Genomic DNA, 26,962 nt, shown 5'->3' on the forward strand with positions numbered 1-26,962 from the left:
CATCTTTAAACCTTCCCTTTCACTGTCGCTGCCATCCTCCTGTCACAAATCCGCCCCGACACCCTGCTCCATAAACTCCACCCTACCTGGACTCTCCCCTCTCTGTGGATGGCTGACCCCAGGTATTTAGGCTCGTCACCTTGACCCTCTGTACTCCTTACACATCCACCCTCTCATTCACACATGTATTCTGTCTTGCGTCTCTTCAGAGCATGCCTCCACCTCTCCAGGCTCTCCTCCACCTGCTGCTTACCGTCACTACAGATCACAGTGTCGTCTGCAAACATCAGCGTCCACAGAGACTCCTCTCTGACCTCATCTGTCAGCCTGTCCATCAGCACTGCAAACGAGAAGGGGCTCGGAGCAGATCCCTGATGTATCCCACTCCCATCTTTAACCCACCTGTCACTCCACCTGCACACCACTGTCTCTGTCCCCACACACGTCCTGCACCACCCTCACAAACTTCCTCATGTTACTTCTTTCCAGGATAATAAAGGTAGAAACCGAGGAGAGTCATTTTAGGCACTTTGTAAAAGGGGAACAGGTGGTCGCTGCAGTCTAGTTTACTCACCGTTTACTCAGAGATGTTCACAGATGGTGGTGAATCAACACCAATCCACAGGAAACCACACTGAGTAATAACATCAACATGACTCCCGGCTGCAAACATTTCCACATGAGACCTTTTCATGTCTTGATACAAGCACATGCATCTGCTCAGTGGGAGAAACGTTTCATCATCATCATCAGGTGACTTCTTCAGTCTCAGCTGACTGCAGGTTTCCAGCCTGGACATTTACACACGACTGACAATGGGCTGTGAGGTCACATCTTTGTTAATGTGCAAACTGTCACGATCAGTGATCAGTGCTCTTTGATTAGTGGTTGTTGATCATTGATTATGACAATTTGCATATTAACAATGATGAAACTGATCTCATAGCTCATTGTCAGTCATTGTGTAAATGTCCTGTTTAAAGGTTGGGGAGACCTGCAGTCAGCTGAGACTGAAGAAGTCACCTGATGATGACGAAACGTTTCTCTGAAAACGTCCAGATGAACAGAATCAACTTTGTGGGAGACGTTTTAATGTAAAACTGGAGAGTTTCTCAAATCCAGCAGGAGTAAAAAGCAGAAGCCTGAGAAAAACTGCAGTGACAGAAAACAGAAAGTCCGGCGTGAGAGGAAAAAGAGCGGCCGAGGAGGAAAAACGTTAAAGAACCAGGCAGGAAGTCAGTGAAGGCCACAGATAAAGACCGAGCCAAGGAAAAGCAGCCAGAGGATACAGACCCTCCCATCCGACTTCCACTTTTAAACACTGCAGCTGAGACAGGAGAGAGGAGGGCCGAGCGCAGGCTGACTGAAGCTACAGCTGGAGCTCATGTCTGAGGTTTGGGTGTAAAACCCAGTCAGAATCAGGACATCGAAGGACGTTCATATTCTGACCACTGGATCCAACACATCTGTCCCTGTATCGATTTAATGTGTACTTAAACATCTTTCACTGGCCCGGCCCACTTAACATCACAGTGGGTTATACGTGGCCCACGGCGTAAAATCAGTGGAACCATCAGCTCTGTCGGTGTCTCCAGCTGATGGTGCTGGTCCTCGTGAGCGAGGGGTAGAAGGCACCAAAATCACGTCTGTGGTGTGATCTACTCGAACCATTTTCCCTCCACACACCAGCTGATTCAGGGTGCACAGTGGGGGGTCTGCAGGGGGCGGACCCTCCATGTGATTGTGAAGAAGAATCCAATAATGGCATGAGTCAAACCTGAGGTCAGAGAGTGGGCTTGGAAATGCATGCTGGGAGTCTAATTTATGATAGCCGCTTTAGTTCCGATGATATTGATCAACATCCAGTCTCTGACACGACTGGATGTTGATTACTGATTAGAATTAGGTCATCATCGACGCCGCGTGGCCCAAATAAAGTCACGCTGAACACAATGGACACCAGGTGTCAAACGCCTCGAACAGATTTTCACAGGAAACTTTACGAGTTCTTCATGGCGGCTGTTAGAAAGAGCCGATTCTGTCTGCAGGCTAAGTGTCAGCCGACCAAACTGCAAAGACACACAAGCTCACAGCTCCAACACACAAACAGGCAGTAACGCAGACGCACAGCTCTGTGCGGTCAGCACGACGCCATCGCTAACAGCACGTGAGCAGCCGGCCCGGGTTTGAGTCCGACCCGCAGCCCCCGCCCCCGGCTGCTTTCCTGTCATTTCTTTACTGTACCTGTCAATAAAGGCCAAAAAAGTAAAATAATCTTACTTTATTATTGTTATGCAGGTTTGTGTGAGGCAGCATGGATTACTACAGCATGTCCATGTTCTGTTCAGATGTGACTACATCATGTGACTCTGATAACCTCTGAATGATGTGCGCAGGTCACCCTGTGTTTGTTCCTGAGGACACCCCGTGACACGCTGCAAGGATGGACACGGGGATTTTCAGCAGCTGGTCGTACTGCACACGTATCTGCACCAGTTTCCTTGTCACAGCTCAAACTTTGGCATTGACTATTTAAAAGAGTCCATACAAACATCACTGTCTTCGCTGTTACTGAACCAAGAAAAACAGCAAAGACGTACAAAGGTGTTAAAGTGCTACGACATCAAGCTTGCATAACAACCCTGTTTACACTGTGCCAAATGTTAGGCTGTCTGAGACTTCCTCAGGAGGACTGAAGGCTCGCAGCCGGCAGCCTGAGAGACAAATCTGGTAAAAACGGTGAAAGTCCGCCCGGTGAAGTGCAGCTCTCACGGAGACCCGGTTGGCCTGGCTGAAGCGGTCCTGCTCTGACAGCTGAAATCAGACGCAGAAAAACGTCTTGGTTCAGACGCACCCGCGCTTCCTCTGCCGTTCCCATTTCTCCCCAAACACCAAACACACCCTTTCCTCGTCCCATCCCTCCCTCTTCACCTCCCTGACATTGCTCCCATGCCGCCCGCCTCATCACTGGTGTTTCTGTATGTTAGCTGATTTTTCACATGATAAAGACCTGGGAGAGCGAAGCTGGAAGACAAAAAGCTGTCATCTGTGGATTTTTACATCCACGTCTTCGTGTTTTATTTTGAATGCGAACCTTTTGTATGTTGTTTAACATCCCAGTCATTACTTCCAACCATCGAACATGAACATTAAAACACAATGCAATGATCTGCCTCATAAACGCAAATGTGATTTACAATAGAGCGTAAGAAAACAAAACAAATAGCTATTTGGAGGAACACTTAGCATGTGACAGTTTCTCAGACGTTCGCCAGCTGCAAAAAACTGCATCATGCTGCTCACTGTCAACAACATCATCAACAACATCAACAACTGATAACTGTGACCTTACAGCGCAGCATTAAAAACATGACCCTGTGATCAAATCATTGCACGGACTCCAGGTTCTCTCTGCGGGTTGTCCCTGGCCCTGCAGGTTCTCTTTGCAGGTTCTCTCTGGGTCTACAGGTTCTCTCTGGTCCTGCAGGTTCTCTCTGCAGGCTCTCTCTGGGTCTACAGGTTCTCTCTGCAGGTTCTCTCTGGTCCTGCAGGTTCTCTCTGCAGATTCTCTCTCAGTCTACAGGTTCTCTGTGAGTCCACAGGTTATCCCTGCAGGTTCTCTGTGAGTCTACAGGTTCTCTCTGGTCCTGCAGGTTCTCTCTGAGTCTACAGGTTCTCTCTGGTCCTGCAGGTTCTCTTTGCAGGTTCTCTCTGAGTCTACAGGTTCTCTCTGGTCCTGCAGGTTCTCTTTGCAGGTTCTCTCTGGGTCTACAGGTTCTCTCTGCAGGTTCTCTCTGGTCCTGCAGGTTCTCTGTGAGCCTGCAGGTTTGTGCTTGCTGCAGATATGTCGGACCGAGGCGTTGCTCTGTAATGAGGAGGAGCAGCAGAGAGGAAGGCTGGGAGAGTGAGGGTGGGCGAGTGAGGCAGTATAATAACAGTGAGCCTCTATTGTGTGAAACAGAGGGCTGATTGTTCCTGAGCTGTGACTGGAACCACACACTGACGCGCACTGGGAACACTGGGAACACTGGGAACACTGGGTTATTATTGATTCTACACCTCTATAGATTTCCTCTGAGCTCTAAAGTCTGATTAATTTTTATTTAAATAAAAGAAAACTGGTCAGCTGAGCAGTGAATGTCGTGATGCATTCAGTTTTACCTGCTGAGGTTTAAAAAGCCCTCTGCACACAGAGCGACCTCCTGTTTTACTGAGCGTGTGCAGAAACACACGCTTCTCTTACACTAAAAAACTATTTTACAGCTTCCCTGGAAATCAAAGCGAGCCATCAGGAGGTGATCAGATAAACAGGAGTTTCACAGTTCGAGCTTCTCAGGATAAATACATCACATGATCACAGAAAGGCAAAACTGAGCCAAACCTGAAATCCCCATTTAACCACAAACTGCACATGCAGGAGATCCCAAACGTGCAGGATCACAGCAGAACTCAGTGAGCGAGTCTATGAAGACAGATGTCTGACTTTAAGAACTCAACCAGGAGCAGCCCTTCAGACCAACCGGCGGAGCAACATGTTCTCAGGGCAGAGCGGCGTGTTCAGGTGGAGCACAGGATTTATCCAGGTGTGTTTTACAGACAGGCTGATGTGAACCTGAACTCTGACCTGGAGCATCATCACTGACTGGACTGGATTAACAGTTAAAGTTTGTGGTGTGCACCGTGTGAGGCTGCAGGTAACTATTAAAGCCCAAGGAACGCACGTGACTACCTGTGGGCACCAGGTGGGACATTCACAGATGGCTCTAAAATCAGGAAACCTGCTTTCCTCTGTGGAAAACAAAGATTATTCTCTGACACTGATGGCTGTCGGGGGAACTGGGCTCCACCGACCTCTGACCCTGTTGTGTGTCACGTTCAGCATCATTCTGCCCCTGAACCCGTCTCAGGGCCCTGAAACAGTGAGGCGAACGAGGAGACGCTTCACTCTGATCAGAGACCTGAGGTACGAATCAGCACAGACCCAAAGATAACGGTCCAGGCTGAGGTCAGAGGTCAGATATAATCCCACAGGGTGATGATTTTACAAATATTCACACACAGAATTATGAAGCAGAGACATGCTGAGCAATAACCGGACAATAAAACATAAAAACATCCAACCAGAGGCCATGACACGTTGATAAACAGGATGTTACATCACAGGGAGTTTTCCCTTCCTGTTCTGTTCTTCTCAACACAAACACACACACGGTGCTGTTCTGTGTGTGTGTGTGTGTGTGTTCACAGACTAACACCTCAAACACTCGGCTGTAGAAATCAATCCTTTCATTGATTATCAGCTGATCAACTGAAATCAAAAGACAGGAAAAGGAAGTGATGAATGACCAGCTGATGATGTCATGATGAAGTTGCTCAGAGGACAAGATCAGCTGTGATCATGATGTCAGCATTCACGATGTTGTCCTGCAGCCAGTGAAGGCAGAGACGGACTCCAACAACCCAGCACACACCCTAAAACCAGAACTAGAACCCTGAAACCAGAGCCAGGGCCATAAAACCAGGACCAGGGTAGCAAACCTAGACCTTCAAAACCTCAGAGATCCACTAACATCAGAAGCTCGAGTCAAATCAAATCACTTTTACTGTCACATCACATGTGCAGGTACGCTGGTACGGTACATGCCAGTGAAATTCTTGTGTGCGAGCTTCACAGCAACAGAGGTGTGTAAAAATACAATAACATAAGAGAAGTCCTGCTGTCCCTCACACTAACTTACTCTGACTCCAGTCTGGATCCCCTCAGACCCCTTGTGTGAATCCAAACCCTCAGAGACTCGAACCTGTGGCGGGGTCGGACCCGCGGACTGTGCGCGGCTCCGCGGCAGGAGGAGCCGCTTCCCGCGGGACTCTGAGAGACTGTTTAAGTAAAGTCTGAAGGACTGGGAGCGCCTTACCTCCGACCCGGTCTCTCTGCGCTCCGGTTCTGCCTGCCTCCTGCTCCGTGCTCCGGTCGCTGTGCTCGGTTCAGTCCGGTAAGCAGTGCGCGCGGCTCTCAGTGCGCCGGGAGGAGAAACTCTGAGCAGCTACGGTAAGCTACACGCGACCACTGCGGGCACAACCTCTGCTCACTTTCACAATAAAAGTCCCAAGGAAGTACAGCTTCCGGTCAGACTGTGTCTCCAGATCCACTTGCTGGCATTGATCCGTAAGTTCTCCAGATCATCAGTAAAGGTTCATGTTCATGTCTTCGTTCTTTTTAAACGTGCTTTAAGACGTTTGCATTAAAAACCTGAGCAAAGTACAGCTGTTCTCACCTGCTCTGTTTAAACCTGTTATTATTATCATTATTATTCTGATTTTCTTATTATTAATTTCTTTATTTCTTAAAAATCGTTTAAATGTTCACTAATACATATAAAAAAGACAACAAACGCAGTCAGGAACAATGCACATATTCATATACTTATGTATTGCAAGAAGGTCAACTCTCAGTTCTCTGCAGCGCAGCTTTGATTTATGATCATCAGGAAAATGATTAAACTGCACATGCTCGGTTCATTCCACTTCTGATCATACAGAATTAACATGTTCGTGCTTCTGTAATGTAAAAGAAAACTGTGATATCATCTTTATGTATTTGTGATTTAACAAAAATCTCCTAAAATATAAAGAAGATGTTAAAGCTGTAAAATGAAGTTAATCTGGAGTTTTATCACAGGTGACCCCTTCATGCTGGCCTCGGGCTTCAGTCGCTCAACAGCCTTTCTGCTATTTAACTGTAAAACGTGAGATGAGCAGGTAAATAAACCACTTGCATTAATTAGGTTTCACGGTTGCTCTGTGGGTTTCATGGCTTCATGTACACTCGTCTGCAGGTAAGTCAGTCACTTCACAACATGAGGGAGTTGTCCCGTGGGCGCTCAGAGGTCCTCGTGGACACTGTGTCCTGTCCTCTCGGCACTAAGGAGCTGGACAGCGGTGGAGTTTCCTCCTTGCTGCCCAAACAACAATCTGAGCAGAGCAGACAGGAAACAGGAAGTGCCTGAGACAATACAGCGCTGAGAGGATCCGGAGCCCAGCTGCATTTTTCTGCCTCTAAAGGAGGATGCAGTCCTCATGAAGCTTTCCTCATCAAGGCAGGAAGAGCGCGCTCAGCAGCACTCACCCAAAACCCCACAGGAGGTCACCGGGCTGCACACGCCCTCTGACAGCAGGAGACCACACACACGCACAGACACAGTGTAAGGAAGAGGACTCCCTTACTACATTTATTTATATTATCTGTATAGCACTTCAGAGCACACCTTTCACTTTATTAAAAGCACATTTTCAAGCACTTTATTTAGCATTGCACTTTAAGCATGGATTTGCACAGTAAAACATTTGCACACAAGAAGTTTAATTATTTATTGACTATTTATTGGGGATTTTAAAATCAGTTGGTAGGCTTGTTTCAGATCCTGCACAGCTGCTCCTCACCAAGGAATGTGGTGGTTGTCTGTCAGGAGAGAAGAAAGGTGACTGAGATTGAGATTAAGGTTTACCAGTAAGGAAAACTAATGCAAATGTGTGTGTGTGAAATCTAGGAATAAAAGTGGTGCAAATAAGTGTTTGTACGATAATGATTACTCCCCTTTCTTGCCTGTGTCCCCTTCAAGGTGTTTGGGCAAATGTTTCCCTGGAGGTCCAGACACCATTTAAAGGTTCCGGGAGAGACCATGGGTTAAGAGAGCGTGGTGAATCTTTTTGTGCTTGGGTTTTTATAATATTGGGTTTGGTGTAAAATTAAAGTGTGAAATATTTATTAATATAAAAATGTGAAATGTATTTATTTATTCAAACTGGTGGAAGGTTGGGATTTAAGAATTTACCTGAGAGTGGAAGAATGGTTTAGTCTGTGACAGCTGAGCATATTTAAGGCTGCCGGTTGTCATTAGAGGGTTAATTGTGCTGTGAAGAAGCTCGATTGGTGAATTGTTGTAAGGAGAGCTGTATGGCAAATAAATACTTTCTGTTCCACTACACTTGCCTCACTGTGTTTCCAGCCGCTAAGGGCCGCCCTGTTACACACACACACACACACACACACACTGCTCCTGGGTTACCTGCATCGCCCCCAGCAGGCTTCATGAATCAGAAGACGCTTCATCTTTGCCACGCCCACCAGGTTGGACTGATCTGCGACCCACTAGAGAGAGGACGACGGACTGATTCAGATCCCAAAGGTCGAAGGTCACCGCTGAATCAGTACTGTACCGCTGTAAGCTGAACATGTGCCACCTCCTGCAGTAACTTTAACTGTGATATTTTTAAAATCCCCACCGTGATCAGCCTCAGGTCGTCTCACCTGTGTCCTAGTGTGTTCTGCAGGGTTACCTCTACACCCCATAAAAGGATTTAAACACACTGATTCTGAACAGGAAGTTGTTCAGGTGGAGGCACTGCTTCACCTGAGCAGGGTTCCAGGTGAGCTGAGTCTTCATAACGTACCTGTAAATGTGACGGCAGGAAAGAGGTGTGTCCCTCTGGGGTCACCTGGATGAAGTGTGGGAGTTGAGCCTAGACAGAAGGAGGATGAAGAGCTTCAGTCCTTCTCATCAGAGGAGCTGTCCAGCTTCATTCCACCTGTTTGCACCAAAGACGAGCTGCAGAGACGCCTCAGGCAGTGACTGTCTGTGGATTTGTGTCTGTGCCTCACTCACACACCTTAATGGGAAGCAGCTGGGCCAGAGATTTGGGCACACACTCTGCAGCTCAGACTGAGTCCACTCGGGGGCGCTGCAGCCTCACGTAGACAGAAGAAAACTGACACGGTTTCTTCCGTCTGTGCTGAGATTACCGAAGGGAAGTGTGAGGTTCAGACTTGGTGTTTCCTGCTCTGAACACAGTCTTTGGTTTTCTGGATGATCGGAGGTGAGCGGACACTTTCAGCTTCCTGCAGACTCACTAACAAAAACCCAAACATGAGGTCTGAAACAGACAGAAAGAGGCAGCTTGTTGTTGTCCTCGTCCTCACATCTTTAATTAATGGAATAAACACAGGGATCAGAAATTATTTTTTTACATTTATAGTATATTCCAGGATGTAGGCACCCCTGCACAGAAACCCAGGGTACTTTGAGATGAACTCATTTCCCTTTTCCTTGGAAAACGCCATGAAGTGAAGGAAATGTGTGGAGGACTTGGAGACTTAGGAAGCGAGGTGCTTGGTGCTGAGAAACTCTGGACTGCTAACACACTGGACCCAGATGGAGATGAGCTTCATGCAGGTCAAATAAATGAGAAGGTCCAGAGTTTTAACGATGGAGGGACAGTCAGAACCAGGTGTGCAGCACAAGGCTCTGAGTCCTGGACAGGTGCAGCCACTGTGGGCTCCCGTCCTTTACTGATTCAATTCAATTCAATTCAATTCAATTCAATTTTATTTATATAGCGCCAAATCACAACAAAAGTCGCCTCAAGGCGCTTCATAGATACAGAGAAAAACCCAACAATCATATGACCCCCTATGAGCAAGCACTTTGGCGACAGTGGGAAGGAAAAACTCCCTTTTAACAGGAAGAAACCTCCGGCAGAACCAGGCTCAGGGAGGGGCGGGGCCATCTGCTGCGACCGGTTGGGGTGAGAGAAGGAAGACAGGATAAAAGACATGCTGTGGAAGAGAGACAGAGGTTAATAACAGATATGATTCAATGCAGAGAGGTCTGTTAACACATAGTGAGTGAGAAAGGTGACTGGAAAGGAAAAACTCAATGCATCTTGGGAATCCCCCGGCAGCCTACGTCTATTGCAGCATAACTAAGGGAGGATTCAGGGTCACCTGGTCCAGCCCTAACTATATGCTTTAGCAAAAAGGAAAGTTTTAAGCCTAATCTTAAAAGTAGAGATAGTTTCTGTCTCCTGAATCCAAACTGGAAGCTGGTTCCACAGAAGAGGGGCCTGAAAACTGAAGGCTCTGCCTCCCATTCTACTTTTAAATACTCTAGGAACAACAAGTAGGCCTGCAGAGCGAGAGCGAAGTGCTCTAATAGGGTGATATGGTACTACAAGGTCATTAAGATAAGATGGGGCCTGATCGACACAGTGATCTGCAGCAGTCACTAGGGAGCTGATGATGAGCTGATTATGTGCCATATTTAAGAAAAACCTTTGACACACCCACAATTCTGCTGTTTAAACCTGCTCACATTGCTGTCTCTAGTTCATGTTATAATCTGCAGTATTTTTATTTTGTCATTTTTGTTTCAGTGAGTAAAATTCTCCTGGTATGAAAAATATATCCAACACGCTCTGTCCTCGCCTCATCCTCACCACCCTCAGGGAAACCTTCTTCCTGTTAACCTGCTCACCACCTCAGACGAGCGCTGAGGCCTGTCAAACCAGGTCATTACGTACACCAGAATAACTATAAATGATATTTAATAATTGTCAAGTTATTTTATGGAGGTCCACAGGGCCTCGAACTGTCTCACACTGGCTGCAGAATTTAGGGTAGAAGTAAGTTATATTTTTAACCTCTGAGATCTCTGTAATATGGATTTCTGCACCTGTTCTCCCTTTGCTGAACGGAGGTAGTCTTTCACATGTTAACGACTGCAGGATGGATGAAAACTCTTTCCCAACATCAGTCAGAAAACACAGTCCAATAACTCCTGCTGTCAAGGTGGTGAACGACAGTATTGATGCAAAAAACACCAAGCTGCTCTTCTTCTTGATTGGTTGAAGATTTCAGACCATATCACTTTGGTAAGCAGACTGAATGACATGAATTGGCAGCCATTCTGCTGGGTCTCCCAGTATCCACAGGAGTTTCCAGGGCTCCAGACTGGTGGTCAGAACTTCTGCTCAGAGTTTTTCATTCAAATCTCACAGTGAAAGTTTCCAGATTGAAACTTAAAGTTTCTTTTTTAGGAACAAATCTTGTTTCTGTCTCCAGGTGAGGAAACACCTGATTTAAAAAACAAAAAAACAACTTCATTGGATTACAGTGATCTACTCGTTATGAGCCCGTCTGGCCAGCAGCTGAAGAGGTTGGATGCATCTGTAATTGTGCTTTACATGTTTTATTACTGACTGTGGACATCACGCACATCACTGTTCTCTGTAGACTCAGACTTTCCCATTGGTTGACCTTTACCTGAATAAGGATTATAATAATAAAATTATTATTATTTTATTATTACTGTGTCCAAACCTTTTTGTGTCATTTTAAAAAGCAGTTTCATCAGTCTGAAACGCAGGAGCTCTGGACTAAACCATTTATCATTTGTAGGGGTGAACAAGGCATCATAAAACTTGAACCACCCAGCTTATTCATTTTGTAACAAAACTTTTATTGCAAGCTTACGTGGGCTAGCGTCCCTGTTTCTCCCTCCGACTCTGAGCCTTCACACAACTTTCATTCTTCTGCCTGTTCTTCAAGAGACAAAGTGTGAAGACACAAGCTGACCGACATTTCTACTGAATTTAGACACAGACACCAAGAAAAAAATGACCTTGGCCTAACCTTTCCATGATATGTTCACTGAACCGTTATTCAGGCTTCACAGATGACGTGATGGATGTCCTACACCTGAGGATTTCTGCTATAATCATCTCATTAAATGTTTCAAACCTCATCGACTGTCTGAATCGTTCCAGCTGCAGAGTTTTGGGGGGTTTGCACATGACAGTATTAACACCACCTGATGCTATATGCTAACTCTATTTTTTACACTCTAGAAGATTCCTGTCGGTGAGGGCGATCGTGGCTCAAGAGTTGGCAGTTCGTCTGGTAATCGGAAGGTTGCCGGTTCGAGCCCCGGCTCGGACAGTCTCGGTCGTTGTGTCCTTGGGCGAGACACTTCACCTACCGCCTACTGGTGATGGCCAGAGGGGCCGCTGGCGCGATATGGCAGCCTCGCTTCTGTCAGTCTGCCCCAGGGCAGCTGTGGCTGCAACCGTAGCTGCCTCCACCTGTGTGTGAATGTGAGAGTGAATGAATAGTGGAATTGTAAAGCGCTTTGAGGGCCCCGAAAAGCGCTATATAAATGCAATCCATTATTATTATTATTTTTGTTGCCATGATAACAAAAACCAACAATAGCATGATTTGAAAGAGCACCGAGACAAAGAAAGCTTGAATCAGGCAGAGAGGTGAGAGGTGTGCTGGTGGCTCAGGGTGTCGTGTTGAGGAGAGCCAGGATGAAGGGCGAAGCTTTGCTTGACTGGTCGATCGGCATTCTAGTCAGTTTTATAAGTGACTGAAAGAATGTCCCCCGGTCATATCTGGATTTTCCCCTTTCACATGGGTGAGGAGCTCCATGACGGATCGCTGGCGCTTACTGGTCAACGCCCTGTAGAGGTTTTCTGGCCTCTGTGAGGAGAACCCTAACTAACTGATGAGGTAATTTATGTTATGTGGGAATGCCTCGGGATCGGCAGAGGTTTCTGGAACTGCCTCTGCGACCCGACACTAGAAAAAAAAAGGCTGGTTGCAACTTTTCCATCAGCTGCCGTTGTAAGAACATAGAAATTTGTAAAGATGGACTTGCAGTGAGCTGAAACATGTTCGCTCATCATCTGTTGACGTAGATCATGTGATCACACTGACTCACACACTGCAGAGCTGATTTAATGTGGTTTTATTGCTCAGGTTAAACATCCAGGAAAACAAATCTGAGAACCTGCAGAAGATTCACGTGGCTTCTGTCCCACACAGATTACAGACTTTAAATATTCAGCACAGAGCCCCGACAAAATCAACACATCATTACTATTATTATTTACACTCTGAACATCCACCAGGACACAGCGACCCTCTCAGAACCGTGGTTATAGTTTTCACCTTTCAGATCAACTCTTACAGACATCGCACGGTTGTTCTGTTAGAAACTCTCTATGAGTGGGGTAAAGATTTAGAAATCCACACCCACCTGAACCAAACCCCCACCCGACCAGGAAGTGGATGTTGTTAGGAGGCTAACACTGATTGTCATTAGCTTCTAAACAGACTGCAGGAAGTAGATTCACAGACGCGTTTCTGCTGCACGCTCTTTGTCTCACTGCAACACAAATACAATTCAAGGAAAGATTAGATGAAAGTCCAGCCACCTTCAACGTGAGCAGAGGCCGTCTCGGAACACCTGGAAACAGCTGTGAGGGCGGTCTCATGTTTGTAGCTGCCATGAAACCGATTCCGTCCGATTACTGTGAGCTGACAGAAGGTTTTCAGAAAGTTGTGAAAAGGTTTGTGAGATCCAGCAAAGCGAGCGCAGCTGCATTCAGAAAGGTGTCCAGCATGAGTTTACCTGATCAAACAAACCAACAAACAGTAAACCAGACAGAGTCCGCCATCTTTACGGCTCCTCGTCGTCACTCTGCTGCGTCTTCTCCTCGCTCAAGCCGCTCTCATCGATGTTCTCCAGAGAGTCAGCTCGCTGCACCGTCAGCTCCGACACGCTGATGCACGGCAGCGTGTTCTGCTCTGGGAACATCCATGGCTTCAGGCCCGGGTTGTGTTTCCTCTTCCACTCTGGGTACTTTACAGAAGCCTTGTAGATCTTCCTCATAGCCTAAGAGGACCAAAATGAGATGGGACAGAGACACATTCGGATGGGACAGAGACACGTTCGGATGGGACAGAGACACGTTCGGATGGGACAGAGACACAGTCTGATGGGACAGAGACACAGTCTGATGGGACAGAGACACAGTCAGATGGGACAGAGACACAGTCAGATGGGAATAGAGGTCGTTTACCTTTGGAGCTACAAACTGGGACACCCTGTTCACCACCCACTTTGGTAAAGAACCTGCAGACAGAGACAAGGGTGCCGAGGGTCAGGCTGAGTCAGTTCAGTTTAAACATGAAGCACAGATCGAGTTTACAGAGATAACATTTGTACATAACACACACACACAAACACACACAGGCTATGCACCACTGACTGTCATCAGTTCTTTTGTTGGATGAAGAAGTTTGTGGACCTTTGACCTACATCTGTCTTGGAATAACCCCAAACCACAGAATCCAGTAAATGGCGTTTCTGCCGCAGGGTCAGATCAAGATCTTCTGATGTTTCTCTCAGAGCGGTAATTTTGGTGTATTTGGCCAGTAGAAGAGGTACTGTATTTAGTACTTCTTCCACTAGCCACAGGTCTCACCTCTGGGGTCCACCTGAGTCAGGTAGTAGAGGGTGGAGCTGGTGGCTCCGTTGGACTGGATCAGGTACCCCGTGAGCAGAGAGACGGCTCGGACGTAGTCCTTCTTTGGAGGATATTTCTGAGGTGGACAAAGGAGCAGTGAGTGATCGACTGCACTATCCACTTGGCAGATATGACTTCACACATCACACCTCAGTGTGCATCTGTATACTGATGATACTGTGCTCTATTCTCTGGAGTGGTATTTACAATTAAAACTTTCACCTACTGATCTGAAGTCTGTGATTGATTGTGCAACCATGAATCTGCTGGGGTCTGACTGGGTCCTAGTGATAAAGCTCCCCTATGGAGTCTGCTCTTCTAATAAAATGTTTTTGTGTCTTTATGTTCCATATGTCACTAAATGAGTATAAAACCCACCAAGTCACAGTCAGAGCAGTGAAATACTGACCGGGTGTTTGACCGAGTAGTTGATGATCATGTAGTCGTTGCCGAGTGGAAGCCAAGATCTCATCGTCACAAAGTCTCTGTTTTTCAGCGGGCTCGGGCATTTCCCTTCAAACAGAACACAAACACATCCACAAAGGTTCAGACAGAATCAGATATTTGGCAACTAAAAACCAGCTAAGCCTTTTGGACCAGCACAGACTCCGGCTCAACCTAACCTCAGTTTGATCTGAATTAAGAAGCAGAAAGTTAGAGGCCATCCAGGTCCTTTAGACCTGAGTCTATTAGATAGATATGATACAAACCACTGCAGAGCAGTACCTGTAATACCTACAGCATGTTCTAATCGCTCTAATAGGATATTATGGTCGACAGTATTGAACGCTGCACTGAGGTCTAGCACTGCTATGCAGATGATACCCAGCTCTATCTGTCCATGAAGCCAGATAACACACACCAATTAGTTAAACTGCAGGAATGTCTTAACCTCCTAAGACCCAAACTCTTCCACAGCATGCATTTTTAATTTCTCTTTGATATTTGGGCTGATTGGGACCTGATCAATGTAAAAACATAGAATTGCCTGATTTTTTTTTTTTACCTGATTTTTGTTTCTGACAAAAATGAGATCCACATGAGGATATTCATTTAAAATTTCAATAGAACAGTGGCAGTATGTCCTCATAAGTGGATATCAGGCCCATGTAGAGCAGAATTTTGTATTTCGGTCTAGACAACCCAAAATGTGATGTCCACATATGTGGACGCCAGGTCCTAGGGGGTTAAAAACATAAAGACCTGAATGGCCGCTAACTTTCTGCTTCTTAATTCAGCTCAAACTGAGCTTATTGTACTCGGCCCTGAAAATCTTAGAGATTTGGTATCTAAGCAGATTCTTCCTCTGGATGGCATTACCTTGGCCTCCAGTAACACTGTGAGGAACCTTGGAGTCATTTTTGACCAGGACATGTCCTTCAATGCACATATTAAACAAATATGTAAGACTGCTTTCTTCCATTTGTGCAACATCTCTGAAGTTAGAAATATCCTGTCTCAGAGTGACGCTGAAAAACTAGTTCATGCATTTATTACTTCCAGGCTGGACGACTGTAATTCATTATTATCAGGAAGTCCTAAAAACTCCCTGAAAAGCCTGACAGACACCGTCTCTACTTTCAAGATTAGGCTTCAAACTTTCCTTAGTTATGCTGCTGTAGGCTGCTGGTGGATTCCCATGATGCACTGGGTGTTTCTTCTTCACTCACTATGTGTTTATAGACTATGTGCACGTTAGCATATGCTACTTCCGGTGCGGAAACTCCTGTGGGGAGCTTTGTTTCCGGTGTCCTATTCATGCCCTGTTTACGGTCCAAAACAAGTTAAGCAAATGAATGAATCAAGCGGCGATTTACATTTCTATAGATGTCTTGGGCATTTACCCAATATATCTGTAAATGATGTTCATCGACTTGTCGATATTTTTTCCCCGGCGCCTCAGAGCAAAAGAGAAAAGGGATTCAAATGTTATATTTCTCAGCTGTCCCTCGTTTATCGCGGGTGTTATGTTCTAAAAATAACCAGCGATAGGTGAAATCAAGTAGCCAATTTTATATTTTGACGGTGCAAAACGTTTGGTGGACATCGTGGACATACAGTACTGCACTTCAGAGTCACACTGCTAGCGATCGATGCAGCGATTCTGTACTGTACAGGAGAGACGTCACGGAGGAGATCGTCTGCAGCGATCAGGACGCAGGACACAATGTGACGTAAAAAAAAAAAAAGCATGCAAACTTGCACTAAAAAAATCTGCGAAACAGCGAGGTGAAAGGTGAACCGCGTTATAGCGAGGGACGCTGTAATTTTGAAGGTAAGTCACAACATACCCTTCGTAAATACTAATGTATAGAAACCGTTACCAGCAATCATTCATTTTTTGTGTGGCTTTTTTCACGGTTTGTTAACATGCTGTGTAGGTGTGTACTTGACTAGCTGATCTCGACATAACGGGGAAACATCTGGTTTGACTATTCTTAACCTGTAGTTTGAATGCTGAACATTTGCCTGTTTAAATCATGAGACCAGTCACTATACAGAGATGTGCTTCTGAATGTGGACGATGTGTCTTCTGCTGCAGTGATGCAGTTCTGCTTGTGTTGAGTGATGTAAACAACTGATCGATCTAAACTCTTTAAACGTCAAAATTGATCATTAGATTTTTTACGACACAACAGTGGTGAGTGTTCCCACCTTCTGCTCTTTGTAACTTAACGCGATCTTTCCATTTTCGAGTTTTGGACATGATTGTGGAGGATATCTTCGCAGTAGCGATTGACCGCAAAGTAAAGCTACCGGAAATGCACAACCCCACATCCGGTCTCAAACCAGGAAGTTAGCATTTTCTCGTGCACAGGGTCAATAGACCTCTCTGCGCTGAATCATATCTGTTATTAATCTCTGTCTCTCTTCCACAGCATGTCTTTATCCTGTCTTTCTTCTTTCACCCCAACCAATCACAGCAGATGGCCCCGCCCCTCCCTGAGCCTGGTTCTGCCGGAGGTTTCTTCCTGTTAAAAGGGAGTTTTAACAGGAAGTTCTTGCTCATAGGGCGTCATATGATTGTTGGGTTTTTCTCTGTATGTATTATTGTAGGGTCTACCTTACAGTATAAAGCACCTTGAGGCGACTGTTGTTGTGATTTGGTGCCATATAAATAAAATTTAATTGAAATTGAATCAAATCTTTATTATTATTTATGTATTTATTTATCAGCAGCCACGGCGTAGCCACAGCGGGCTGGGGTGACGTGCCCACAGGCTCTGCCGGGAGCCAGCTGCGCCATAGCGGGCCGAGCCCAGGCTCAGAGGCCCGAGATCCCCCCCATCCCCCCGGAAAAGGCCCAACCGGTCAGAGTATCTTTTATACCTGTCATTTGAGTGTCATGTTAAACCACATCACTGGGTCTCCCTACTCCCACAACATCGATTGCTACTTCCTCTTGTTCCCTTAGGTCTTTGTCCACCATTCACCTTATTGTTCCCTCTGCCTGTCTCACCATTCTGGTGCTGTGCTGAGGTGTTTTATGGCATGTATTACATCACCGCTCAGTAAAGGAACTAACAGGAGTAATATCCCACGTCTGCGTTGACCGTCAGCCTGCCGATGTCATACGTATCGATCATGTTGGTGTCCCACTTCTTCCGGTAGCTGGTGTCATGGAGGACGTCGTACAATGTCTCTGCTGTCACGTCCTTACAGACGATCCTCATCTGAGGCACAGAAAGAGACAGGGAGAGAGTCAGGCAGAGGTTAGGACCGATCACGCTCAACTCTAACCACCAGTTTCCATGCTGGTGTACTGTGACATTTAGGTGTGCCATGGGATTTTATTACTTGAACTCTGCAACTGCATGAAATGTTAGAAACATACATGTGTTTGGATTGTAGGAGGAAGCCGGGGAACCCAGAGGGAACCCACAGTGAGGACTCCTAAGAAACAGGTTCATGACTTTGAGTCACCTGGTGTCCAGGTTTTCCCTGGCTATCTTTGAGGGGAGGGTGTGATGACCCATGAAACAGCAGGTGTGCTGTGTTCTACAGGAGCTGATGGGAGTGCTGCATGAGCTACATCCACACTGAGTTTCTTCAGTGGAACAGCCTGTCTTGGAGATTCTTTACACCCTTCAGTGCTTCCCAGCACAGGATTATCCCGTACTCACAGGAGCACGCTGCGGATGATGAAGAAGGGAGGTCTAGCTCAGCGATTGAGGAAGCAAATATAATACAATCTCAGAATCAGAATCAGAATCTTTATTGTCATTGTCACAAGAACAACGAAATTAAGAATGGTCCCCGATCATTGCATCATCCCTAGCAATATCAAAATATAAATAAAACAATAAAATTCAATAAATAAGGGGACATAAATAAGGGACTTATTCCCTTGCCACCAATATTCATGGCTAATGTGCAGTCTGAGGAGTAAATGAACTGCATTTGAATGTCACACATTTATGTGACTTCAGGGATGCATGTCTAATTGCATTCACAGAGACTCACAGATCTTTTAGCTGATAAACTTCTTAAACTGTTTAAACTTGATTTTAAACCTGTGGGTTAAATTTTAGACTCTTTAACTAACAGGTCTCCGTGTGTGAGAGTCAGCATCTGTTTTTCTAATCAGCTGAATTCTTCTATTGGGTCACCACAGGGATGTTCTCTCTCTCCTCTACCTTATATTTTGTACACTAATGATTGTCGTAGTACACAGGCTAACAGGCATTGTAAGCCTCCTCCACGGTGAAGAGTATTCCCATGGGCCGCCCCCCCATCCTGCCCTGACAGTAGTAAAGGGTACAGCCATTGATGGTGGTGGATATTCTGTATTTGGGGGGTTGTTCTTGATAAGCCTTTGAGTCACATGGTGCTGTTACAACAAAAAAGTTCCAACAATAATTGGACTTTTTACTGAGGTTGAGAGTTTTTAACATTTCATTTGAAATGACCATTTATTAAAAAAAAAGAAAGAGGTTTTTTTAGTATCATTGCTTGGCTACAGTAATCTGTCCTTGACCAACCAGACTTGGTAACCTGGTTAGTAAGATTTCAGGGAGGTCTCAGGTCCAGTTTCTGGACAGGTGCTGAGGAAGGAAACGTCTGTCATGTCTGAGAGGATGGTCTGAACATCCTCTCTTCAGGTCGTTGGTATAAAGTGCCTGCAGTGACGAGACCACAGAGTGTCTTTTATACCTGCTGCTGATATGATGGTTATTAACGCTAACCTGTAAGCGTTGTTGCCATCACTATTGCACTTTGTTACTGATAAAACTTGGGCTGTTTTTTGATTTTTAAATGTTTGTGTTGTTTGATGTGTGGACATGCTGCAAATCCGTTTCCCATTGGGGACAATAAAGTTACCAATTAGTAGTCTGACAAACTGTCTTAAGACAATTGGCAAACGATTTTCTGCAGCTTAATGCAGACGAGACTGTTTCATTAAGCCCCAAATTAGACAACATCCTGGTTCTTTCTCATTGATGGTGAAAGATGCTGCTCAAAATCTTGATTTTTGATCTTTGACTTTTGATGCTCACATGAAGTCTGTGACCCACTCTTGCTTTTCCACTTAAGAAATATCACTAAACTCAGAACTGCTGTCTCCATAGGTGAATTAGAGAGGCTTGTTCATGCCTTCATCTCCTCCCGATTAAAATATTTTAATGCTCCTTTCTCCCGTCTGTCAAAGACTTCTATAAATTACCTTCAAGCCGTTGAAAATGCTGCAGTAACACTTTTAAATCACTCAGAAATTCTCACTTCATTGTTAAAGTCTTTGCACTGGTTTCCAGTTTGGTTCGGATACCAGTTTAAACTCTTACTTTGACTGCCTTACAAGGAGAGAGCCCAACTTATATCATCCTTATAAGATCCTTAGATCTACAGATCGTGGTCTTCTGGTAATTCCACGGAGCTGTTTGAAAACTAGAGGGGATCATGCTGTCTAAATCTCAGCTCCAAAACTGTGGAACAGTTCATCTCCCCCTCTGTGCACCAGTGGCTGAAAACATCTATTCAGGCACACATCTGGATTATAATCTTGTGTAATATGTTGTTATTTTTAATATCCCTGAAAAACACTTTGTAATAGATTCTTGTCTTAAAAAGTGCTCACACACACACACACACACACACACACACACACGCGCACACACACACACACACACACACACACGCACACACGCACACACACACACTTGACAGATACATTTAAATAACTAAGATTTTATATTTTATGATTTCAGTTTCTGAGGGTAAAACAGGACGTTACATCACCTGATGCTGAAACGAAAAACGTCCTATGTTCGGTTTCTATAAAATGAAATGTGAGTTTGGCTCGATGGCGGGCCTTCTCAGGGCCACCGTACGCCCTACTGCCATAGTCACAGACACTTTATACATTTCCATAGCAGCTCCAGAAGGGTTTATTCACCTGTTTCCAGTCACAACTGCAGTGTTGGGGCGGTGCAAGAGAAGCCCTTCAGTTTCTTTTGCGGTTTATGTGACGTCACAGTTTTCTGGTTGTGGCTGATAATGGTTTGATTCCTGTGTTTTCTGAATAAAAGAACCAGCGGCTTCCATTCAGTTTTATTCAAATGGCGCCAAATCACAACAGTGCTGTGTGTGTAAGGCCAACACCTTACAATAATCCGCCTCATTCAGAGCTCTCGTGTGGTTTCCTGTTGGGTCTTTTCTGGATAAACCAAAGTGACCTGTTAGCAAAGGAGACACCTGATCAGGTGTTGCTCAGAGGCACCTCAGCAGCTAACCTGAGCAGCTTCACTTTCTCTGCTCTGACCTTATCAGGTGTTCTCAGGTTTCAGTGCTTTAGCGTCCGGTTTTATCTCTTTGAACTCATCCAGGCTCAGACCATCTTCAAACTCGGACATCAGTCATCCTAAAGGGAGCTCCACAAGGATCCGTCTCAGGTCCTCTGCTCTTTTATAGTTAGACATTTAACATCTGCTCCATTTCTACTGTGATGACACAAAAGATCATCTTCAGCTTCCTTATTTCAGCAGCTTCACCAACTCAGACCGAGGTTTCTAACAAAGCTCAGCTCAGGTTTGAAGATTTCATCGTTCCCACAAGATCTCCAGACAAACTAATCACGTGTTCTTATCTAACACAGTCGACCAATATTATCAGCCCAAGACTTTATTCCTTGCACAGGGACAGAAACTTCTTCTGATAGTGAGGATAATCCCTGATAATCTGAAGGCTGTGATTGGCTCTGATTCTCTGTAATAACCAGACTGCAGTCGTCTCCATTCTCCTCCATGAGGTTACCTGCTGTATTGAGTTTTTAAGTCCATCAGGGTCGTATTTGCAGTTCTGGTGTTTTGTTGGACCTGATGAGTTTCTGCATCACATGTCAGGCAAACAGAGCTACAAGAGATCGCCAGCTAATCCAGATCAGCTCCTCTGTCTGCCTGAAACAAACCGAACCATCTGAACATTAATCAGACAGACAACCGCCGCCTCCCCCTGTGAATGATTATGTGGAGCAGGTTATTATTAACGTGGAGCTGACCGTTCATGTGGACCACAGGAAGTTTCTCTGTACCATTTCCAGCTCTGCTGCTTTGGTCACTGTTTGCATCGTTGTTGCAGCCTGAACGATGACAAGCCAAAATGTTCATGTAAAATATTCTCAGCCAGGAAACACCAGACTGTAATTTCCCCCTGTAGGCATGGAGATTTGAGCTCCAGATTTCCACCTGTCAGAGTTTCACAGTGGTCATGTGAGATGGTTTGTTACTGTAGGACGTCACTTTTTTCCACTGCTGTAATCGTGCTGGAGCGGCGGTCATTGATATGGTGATGGCGAGCGCTGTAAACTCTCCGTGTAACTCAATCAGCGAGACTCCGCTCGCCGTTAATCATTCATAAAGTCCCGAGCGCCGAGGCTTTGTGTCTGTCACTCAGTCCGTCTCTCCTGCAGGAAACCTTTCAGCTCACTCGGGAGCTGAGCCAGGGTCTGTAGTTCTACTCACTGCCTTGCTTCACAGCACGTTGGAGACGACGAGCAGAGGTTCGTTTACTTCAGATAAAATGAAGACACACGATTACAAAGACCTACAAGTTCCCCCCTGAGGTCATCCACACGTCCCCTCCCCCCTGAGGTCATCCACACGTCCCCCTCCACCCATCATCTCCAGCTTTCATCAGCAGGGCGAGGTCATCTATGGTGCTGGAGAGTTTCATTTACTCTTTACAGCCTTCAGCAGCAAGAGATGTGACTCGCAAACGGCAGAGACTCCACAGCCAGTCACATGAGATGACAGAAATCAGCTGAACAGGTAAAACAGCTGTGTCAGTGCCCAGAATTGCCACAGCGCCCTTCAGCTGGTGATAACAGGAGTATCACACCCCCCAACCCCCACATAGATGGGCTTCTGCAGGTCAGACGTGAGGAAGCAGCCCGTGTTTTTGACTGGGCCATGCAGAAAGCTTACATGGAACCAGTAACCAGTAAGCATGTCCGTGTTTGAATCCACGTGTGCTAGGAAGACGAATCAGACTGCAGGACGATGTTTTTAACCTCGGTTTTGTGGTTTTCACATGACGGGAAGCTGTGCCTGAGGTAAATCAGCAGGTGATCATGTGACCTGTTTGGTCGCTGGCTCCATCAGCAGCTCTGAATTAGTCATGAGGCAGAAGAAGAAGAAATGCCTCGCTGCTTTCCAAAGAGTTTATGAATTATTTACACACAGGAATCATCATCATCACCTCACCATCACCTCTGTGTACTTAGAACAGAGACACTCCTCCTCGCACTCACACTTCCTCCCGTCTGCTCAGAGACTTTCTGTGATTGGTCTTGGGTCACCAGAGAAAAGACCTGAGAGAGAATCACCCAAAGAAGTCCCTTGAATTCACCAAATACCAGCGAAGCGTGTCATCTCGCTGATGTCTTGACTCAGATGCCAGAGGACACCTTTGGTGTAAACAAGACACCAGCGGCTCTAACAAAACACACCAATTACCTGGCCAGGTAACTGGCAAGACTCAGAACTGGAGTTACAGCCAACGACCAATGACTGCGTCACATTTTAACCACAAGCAAACTTTAAAATGTCTTCAGCTCAGTGAGGTCCATTAACAAGAACTTTCCATCTTCTTCCACTTATCCAGGTCATGGCCAGGCTGGAGCCTATCACAGAGGTGGGAAACACCTGGATGGGTTGGCAGCTCATCACAGGGCTAACCCAGAGAGAAAGACAACGGTCACACTCACATTCACTAGTAGGTCTACTAACTAACTTACAGTCACCAGGTAACTTCACATGAATGTATTTGGAGTGAGCCTTAATGCTGAATGCTCACTTCACTTCCTCCTGAGGTGTGGAAATGCTGGTGTGCACATCCACCTGCACAACACCTGGCTCATTTATCACCATCCATAAGTGTCCTGCAGATTCGCTACAACACTTCCAGCAGCTGAACACGAAACAACAAGACTGTATGCATATTCATCAGATTTACTCTCATTTTTAAGCTACAAGAACATTTTTTATTAAATAACCTTTGTATGTTTTGTGTTCTAATCTACAGCCACATGTGTTGTTTAACCACAGCCAGTCACAGTGCAATGGTAGGGATGGACAAGAGGAGTGAGATGACTGTAAGTACTACAGGAAGGAATGATGGCGGATTCGGGAAACTGAAACAATGAAAGAGGTTATAAATAGAATAAAATGGTGCAAATCTAAGAAGCTTTTGATCAAGAAATACACTTAACTGTTACAGATATTAATTTGATCGAGACTAGATGGCCCGACCAAGTGATATACGCAGCCTTTAACACCCATTGTGGCAGAGTACTTAATCACAGGACAATACCGGCTCAGGTTATTGAGATCATTCAGGACTTCTGGGAGGTATGTTATAACACTTCAAAGGAGAACTTGATAAGTGCGCACAGCCCAAAATAATCAGTGTCCCCATTGGGTGCTGGCGTATGTATAACTGGGGGTGATTTCAGATTAGATCACAAGATGGACTGCTCAACAGGTAAAGAGTAGCAGGTGACCAAATGCCACATGGCTGAGAGCGGCCGGCCCGGGTTCCAGTGTGATGCACGGCCCTTTGCTGCTGTCATCTCTGTTCGAGGAGTTACCCACATTCAGTTTCGGTAATACTTTTCTCAAGTGGACCAAAATCGTATCCAGTGACCCACCCGTCAGGGGTGCCCTCTTTCACCTGTTTGCCCTTGTTCTCAGGAAGAATCTCCTTCTCCAGCAAGCTATCCGACTTTCCCTCTGCAGAAATCCTCAAATTTAGAGTCGCTCTGACTGAAGCCGAGACCTTTGGTTTCACTCGTCACTGTCCCCATGCTGCATTAGCTGCTCCAGCCTGAGGTAGGGATTCAAACCTTCAGTGGGTCGCTGTAACATCAGAGTTCTGTACCACCCACCCTCACAGAAGTGACTGAGCAAAGCTTTAACCTCCTTCACACTTTTCGCCTTTAACTTCATGGAAAATGTTCTTTGTGTATTTGAAAATGAACCTTCAGGTGTGACTGCATCCATCAGAGTGATCCAGCTGCACACCATGGATCTGGATTCAAAACCGATTCAGTCGTCCTTTATTCATATAGCACCAAATCACAGCAACAGTTGCCCAGAGAAGCTTCATGTTGTAAAAAAAACAGACCCTACAAAGGAGCTTCTTGCTGAGGAACCTCTGACTTTCCTCAGCACCAGTTTGCGGCTGCGAGTGGGTTAGCAGGCTGAAAGATGAAGGTTACTCAGAGGATCGAAAGAGCCTGTTAGAAACTGTAAAAATACTTAAACATGAACAAACGCTCGAGTTTGGAGTCTTAAAGCACCAAACAAAACTGCAGACACTCCATAAAGTGAATGTAGGCAGTCTGGGGGCCCACTGCGGCGTCCAGAACCCAGAGTACTGTGATCCGCCCCTGTCCTCACATCAAACAGTGGCTCCCAAGATCTGATTGGTCGTCAATAAGCTGAAACTGGCTAAGCAGGTTCGGGAGGAGAGCTGGTTAAATGTTTGCAGAGCTGCTGAGGTACCTGCCTCCAGGTACAGGTGACATCTGTCAGGTGGGCAGCATCACACATGAACCGTAACAGGAGTTCTGATGAAGCAGGCCTGTTAACCCTTCTGTTACCCACAATGCACCTGGACCTGTGACAGCTGGCACTTTAATGAGGCTGACGCCCTGTGACAGGTGTAGATTTCACCTGTTTGTACCAAAGTAACACAGATTCACAGGTTGCACCACTTCCAGGAACTTTCAGGTGTTTACACTGAGCAACTTCCTGTTTCCACCTTAAAGATAAATCAGTAAAAGTCATCAATCGATTGATCAGTGATCAGATTTCACCGATCATTCGATTGATTGATGGATGTGTTTCTGTGTTTACAGTCCAAGTACCTCATTTACTCCAGTAGCTTCAGCATCAAATCTTTGTGAATCACCATGGTGACCTCAAAACTCCAAAATAAAACAGCCAATCAAACTTTCTGAAGAGATGATGACACATGACCCCGTAGTTAGTGACTAACCAACTAACCAACCCTCCGACTAACCGACCGTCTGTGCTAGCCCGTGCAGTTCTCAGAGGAAACTTTCACCATAATATAAGTTTCCAGAGTAACTCTGGGATGAAGTAATGGAGTAAATGTACTCAGTTACTTTGAGTATTGCTTTTATTGTGAAGGAGCGCGGTCTTTTCGCAGTAAAAGCGTCAGCGGAGACGCGGCTCACCTTGAGCTTCTGCACGGTGCTGCTGTCCTCCTCGCGCCCCCACACCGTCACCCCTCCCTTGCTGTAGCGGCTGGTCCAGCCCTCCGTGCTCAGGCACTGCTCTCTGAACGAACAGAAGTCCGAGTCGTCCGGGATTTGCACCGGCATCTCCGATCAGCTGCCCACCGACCTTTGCACCTCACTGCGCCTGCGCGCCGCCCTCACACCACTAACAGGTAGCTGCTGTCCCGGCGGGGGGATGTAAGCGGCAGCGGCTGATGATGCCGCTTTTATCTGCCCCAGCACACAGATAGGACGGAGAGCAAGAGGTCCCACTCTGCTGCTCAAACACTACAATACCCACAAGGCTCGGCGAGGGCGGGGCCTATTGAGCACCTGCTGGACAGGTGAAGTCACAGTTGAAGTAGTCCAGGTGGAAGGTTCACCAATGAGATGGAGGACAGAAACACCAACAGGAGATGCACAAATACGACTTTTACACGGACACGAAGACACAGAGAAGCTATAAACCAACAAAAAGAGGTAAACACACAAACACGCACACATTTGGAGATTTCACCCCGCCATCCGATGGGTGTGGCGGGGTGAAATCTCAATGGTAACTAAGATGTGATTGGCTGTGTGTCTTCCTCCTCCTGCCTGCGAGGAGCTGCAGGAATCAGAGCGGAGGGAGTCATCTGTCTTCGCGCATCACCTTTGAGGCCCTGCAGCGTGCTACCTTCAAGTTCCTTTGGAAATGTGAGCTTCCCCGGCCGCAGAGAGCTACCTGAATCTCTCTCATCTGATCTCCGCTCATTCGTTTAGATTAAAAACACAAGTCAGCGTTTCCGCCTGTCACCTGGTACAGCAGATAGACAGTGAGACGGTGTAGTTTGGTTGAAAGAAAATAGTTCCTACATAAAACTGTTTGCCCTGACCTCCTGATGGAGCTGCTGAGGTTTCAGTATTAATTTTTGGGAGTCAGCTCCATCACGCTGAAGTAAAGGCAGGTATCTCCCGAAAGGTGGAGAGACAGAGGGCTGAAATATGTCTGAGCGCTTCCTTTAATGCTGACTGTTTGATTTCCAGAGGCTCTTGAAGGCATCGGTAACTGATACCTGTTCTCCAGGTGAAGCA

At 46.0% G+C, this 26,962-nt stretch overlaps 2 protein-coding genes and 1 long non-coding RNA gene across 6 annotated transcripts in view; all 3 read right to left on the minus strand.

Moving 5' to 3' along the window:
• Positions 1–6,049, minus strand: part of arap3 (ArfGAP with RhoGAP domain, ankyrin repeat and PH domain 3) — a 32,980-nt gene extending 26,931 nt beyond the window's left edge. For 2 of the 3 annotated variants that reach the window (XM_084939486.1, XM_084939470.1), the window contains exon 1: positions 3,353–3,617. In XM_084939486.1, coding sequence (XP_084795612.1) covers positions 3,353–3,371 — 19 coding nt within the window. In that variant the 5' untranslated portion in view covers positions 3,372–3,617. Of the gene's footprint in view, positions 1–3,352; positions 3,618–5,915 lie in introns of those variants that run through there. The other variant, XM_084939478.1, reaches the window with a different exon arrangement.
• A 1,334-nt stretch (positions 6,050–7,383) lies between these two features.
• On the minus strand, positions 7,384–8,598 carry LOC146391967 (uncharacterized). The gene is made up of 3 exons (XR_014801307.1): positions 8,452–8,598; positions 8,067–8,149; positions 7,384–7,459 (listed from the first exon to the last, which is right to left on the minus strand). It is a non-coding gene; the product is annotated as an uncharacterized LOC146391967 (long non-coding RNA).
• Positions 8,599–12,569: 3,971 nt separating this feature from the next.
• stard15 (StAR-related lipid transfer (START) domain containing 15) lies at positions 12,570–26,246 on the minus strand. Of its 2 annotated transcripts, XM_084939578.1 has the most exons (6): positions 25,847–26,239; positions 17,675–17,822; positions 14,558–14,661; positions 14,107–14,224; positions 13,702–13,754; positions 12,570–13,514 (listed from the first exon to the last, which is right to left on the minus strand). In XM_084939578.1, exons 1-6 carry the CDS (start codon positions 25,991–25,993, stop codon positions 13,299–13,301), a joined length of 786 nt encoding a protein of 261 aa, XP_084795704.1. In that variant the 5' UTR covers positions 25,994–26,239; the 3' UTR covers positions 12,570–13,298. The 2 variants fall into 2 exon arrangements, with proteins under 2 accessions (XP_084795704.1, XP_084795697.1); XM_084939571.1 differs by having other exon boundaries at positions 12,570–13,754; positions 25,847–26,246.
• Positions 26,247–26,962: the final 716 nt, after the last annotated feature.

Source organism: Perissodus microlepis, chromosome 2 (assembly GCF_051167445.1).
Source record: "Perissodus microlepis isolate ML-2025 ecotype Zambia chromosome 2, ASM5116744v1, whole genome shotgun sequence".
In the NCBI taxonomy this organism is placed as follows: domain Eukaryota; kingdom Metazoa; phylum Chordata; class Actinopteri; order Cichliformes; family Cichlidae; genus Perissodus; species Perissodus microlepis.

What these genes read in the sequence shown, in the direction of transcription:
- stard15 (XM_084939571.1), bottom strand. Translation starts at nt 25,993, where the DNA reads ATGCCGGTGCAAATCCCGGACGACTCGGACTTCTGTTCGTTCAGAGAG. An exon ending in AGACGTGGGATATTACTCCT is followed by an intron (nt 14,662 to 17,674) that starts GTTAGTTCCTTT and finishes TTCTGTTTGAAG; the next exon opens with GGAAATGCCCGAGCCCGCTG. An exon ending in GACTCAGGTGGACCCCAGAG is followed by an intron (nt 13,755 to 14,106) that starts GTGAGACCTGTG and finishes CTCTGTCTGCAG; the next exon opens with GTTCTTTACCAAAGTGGGTG.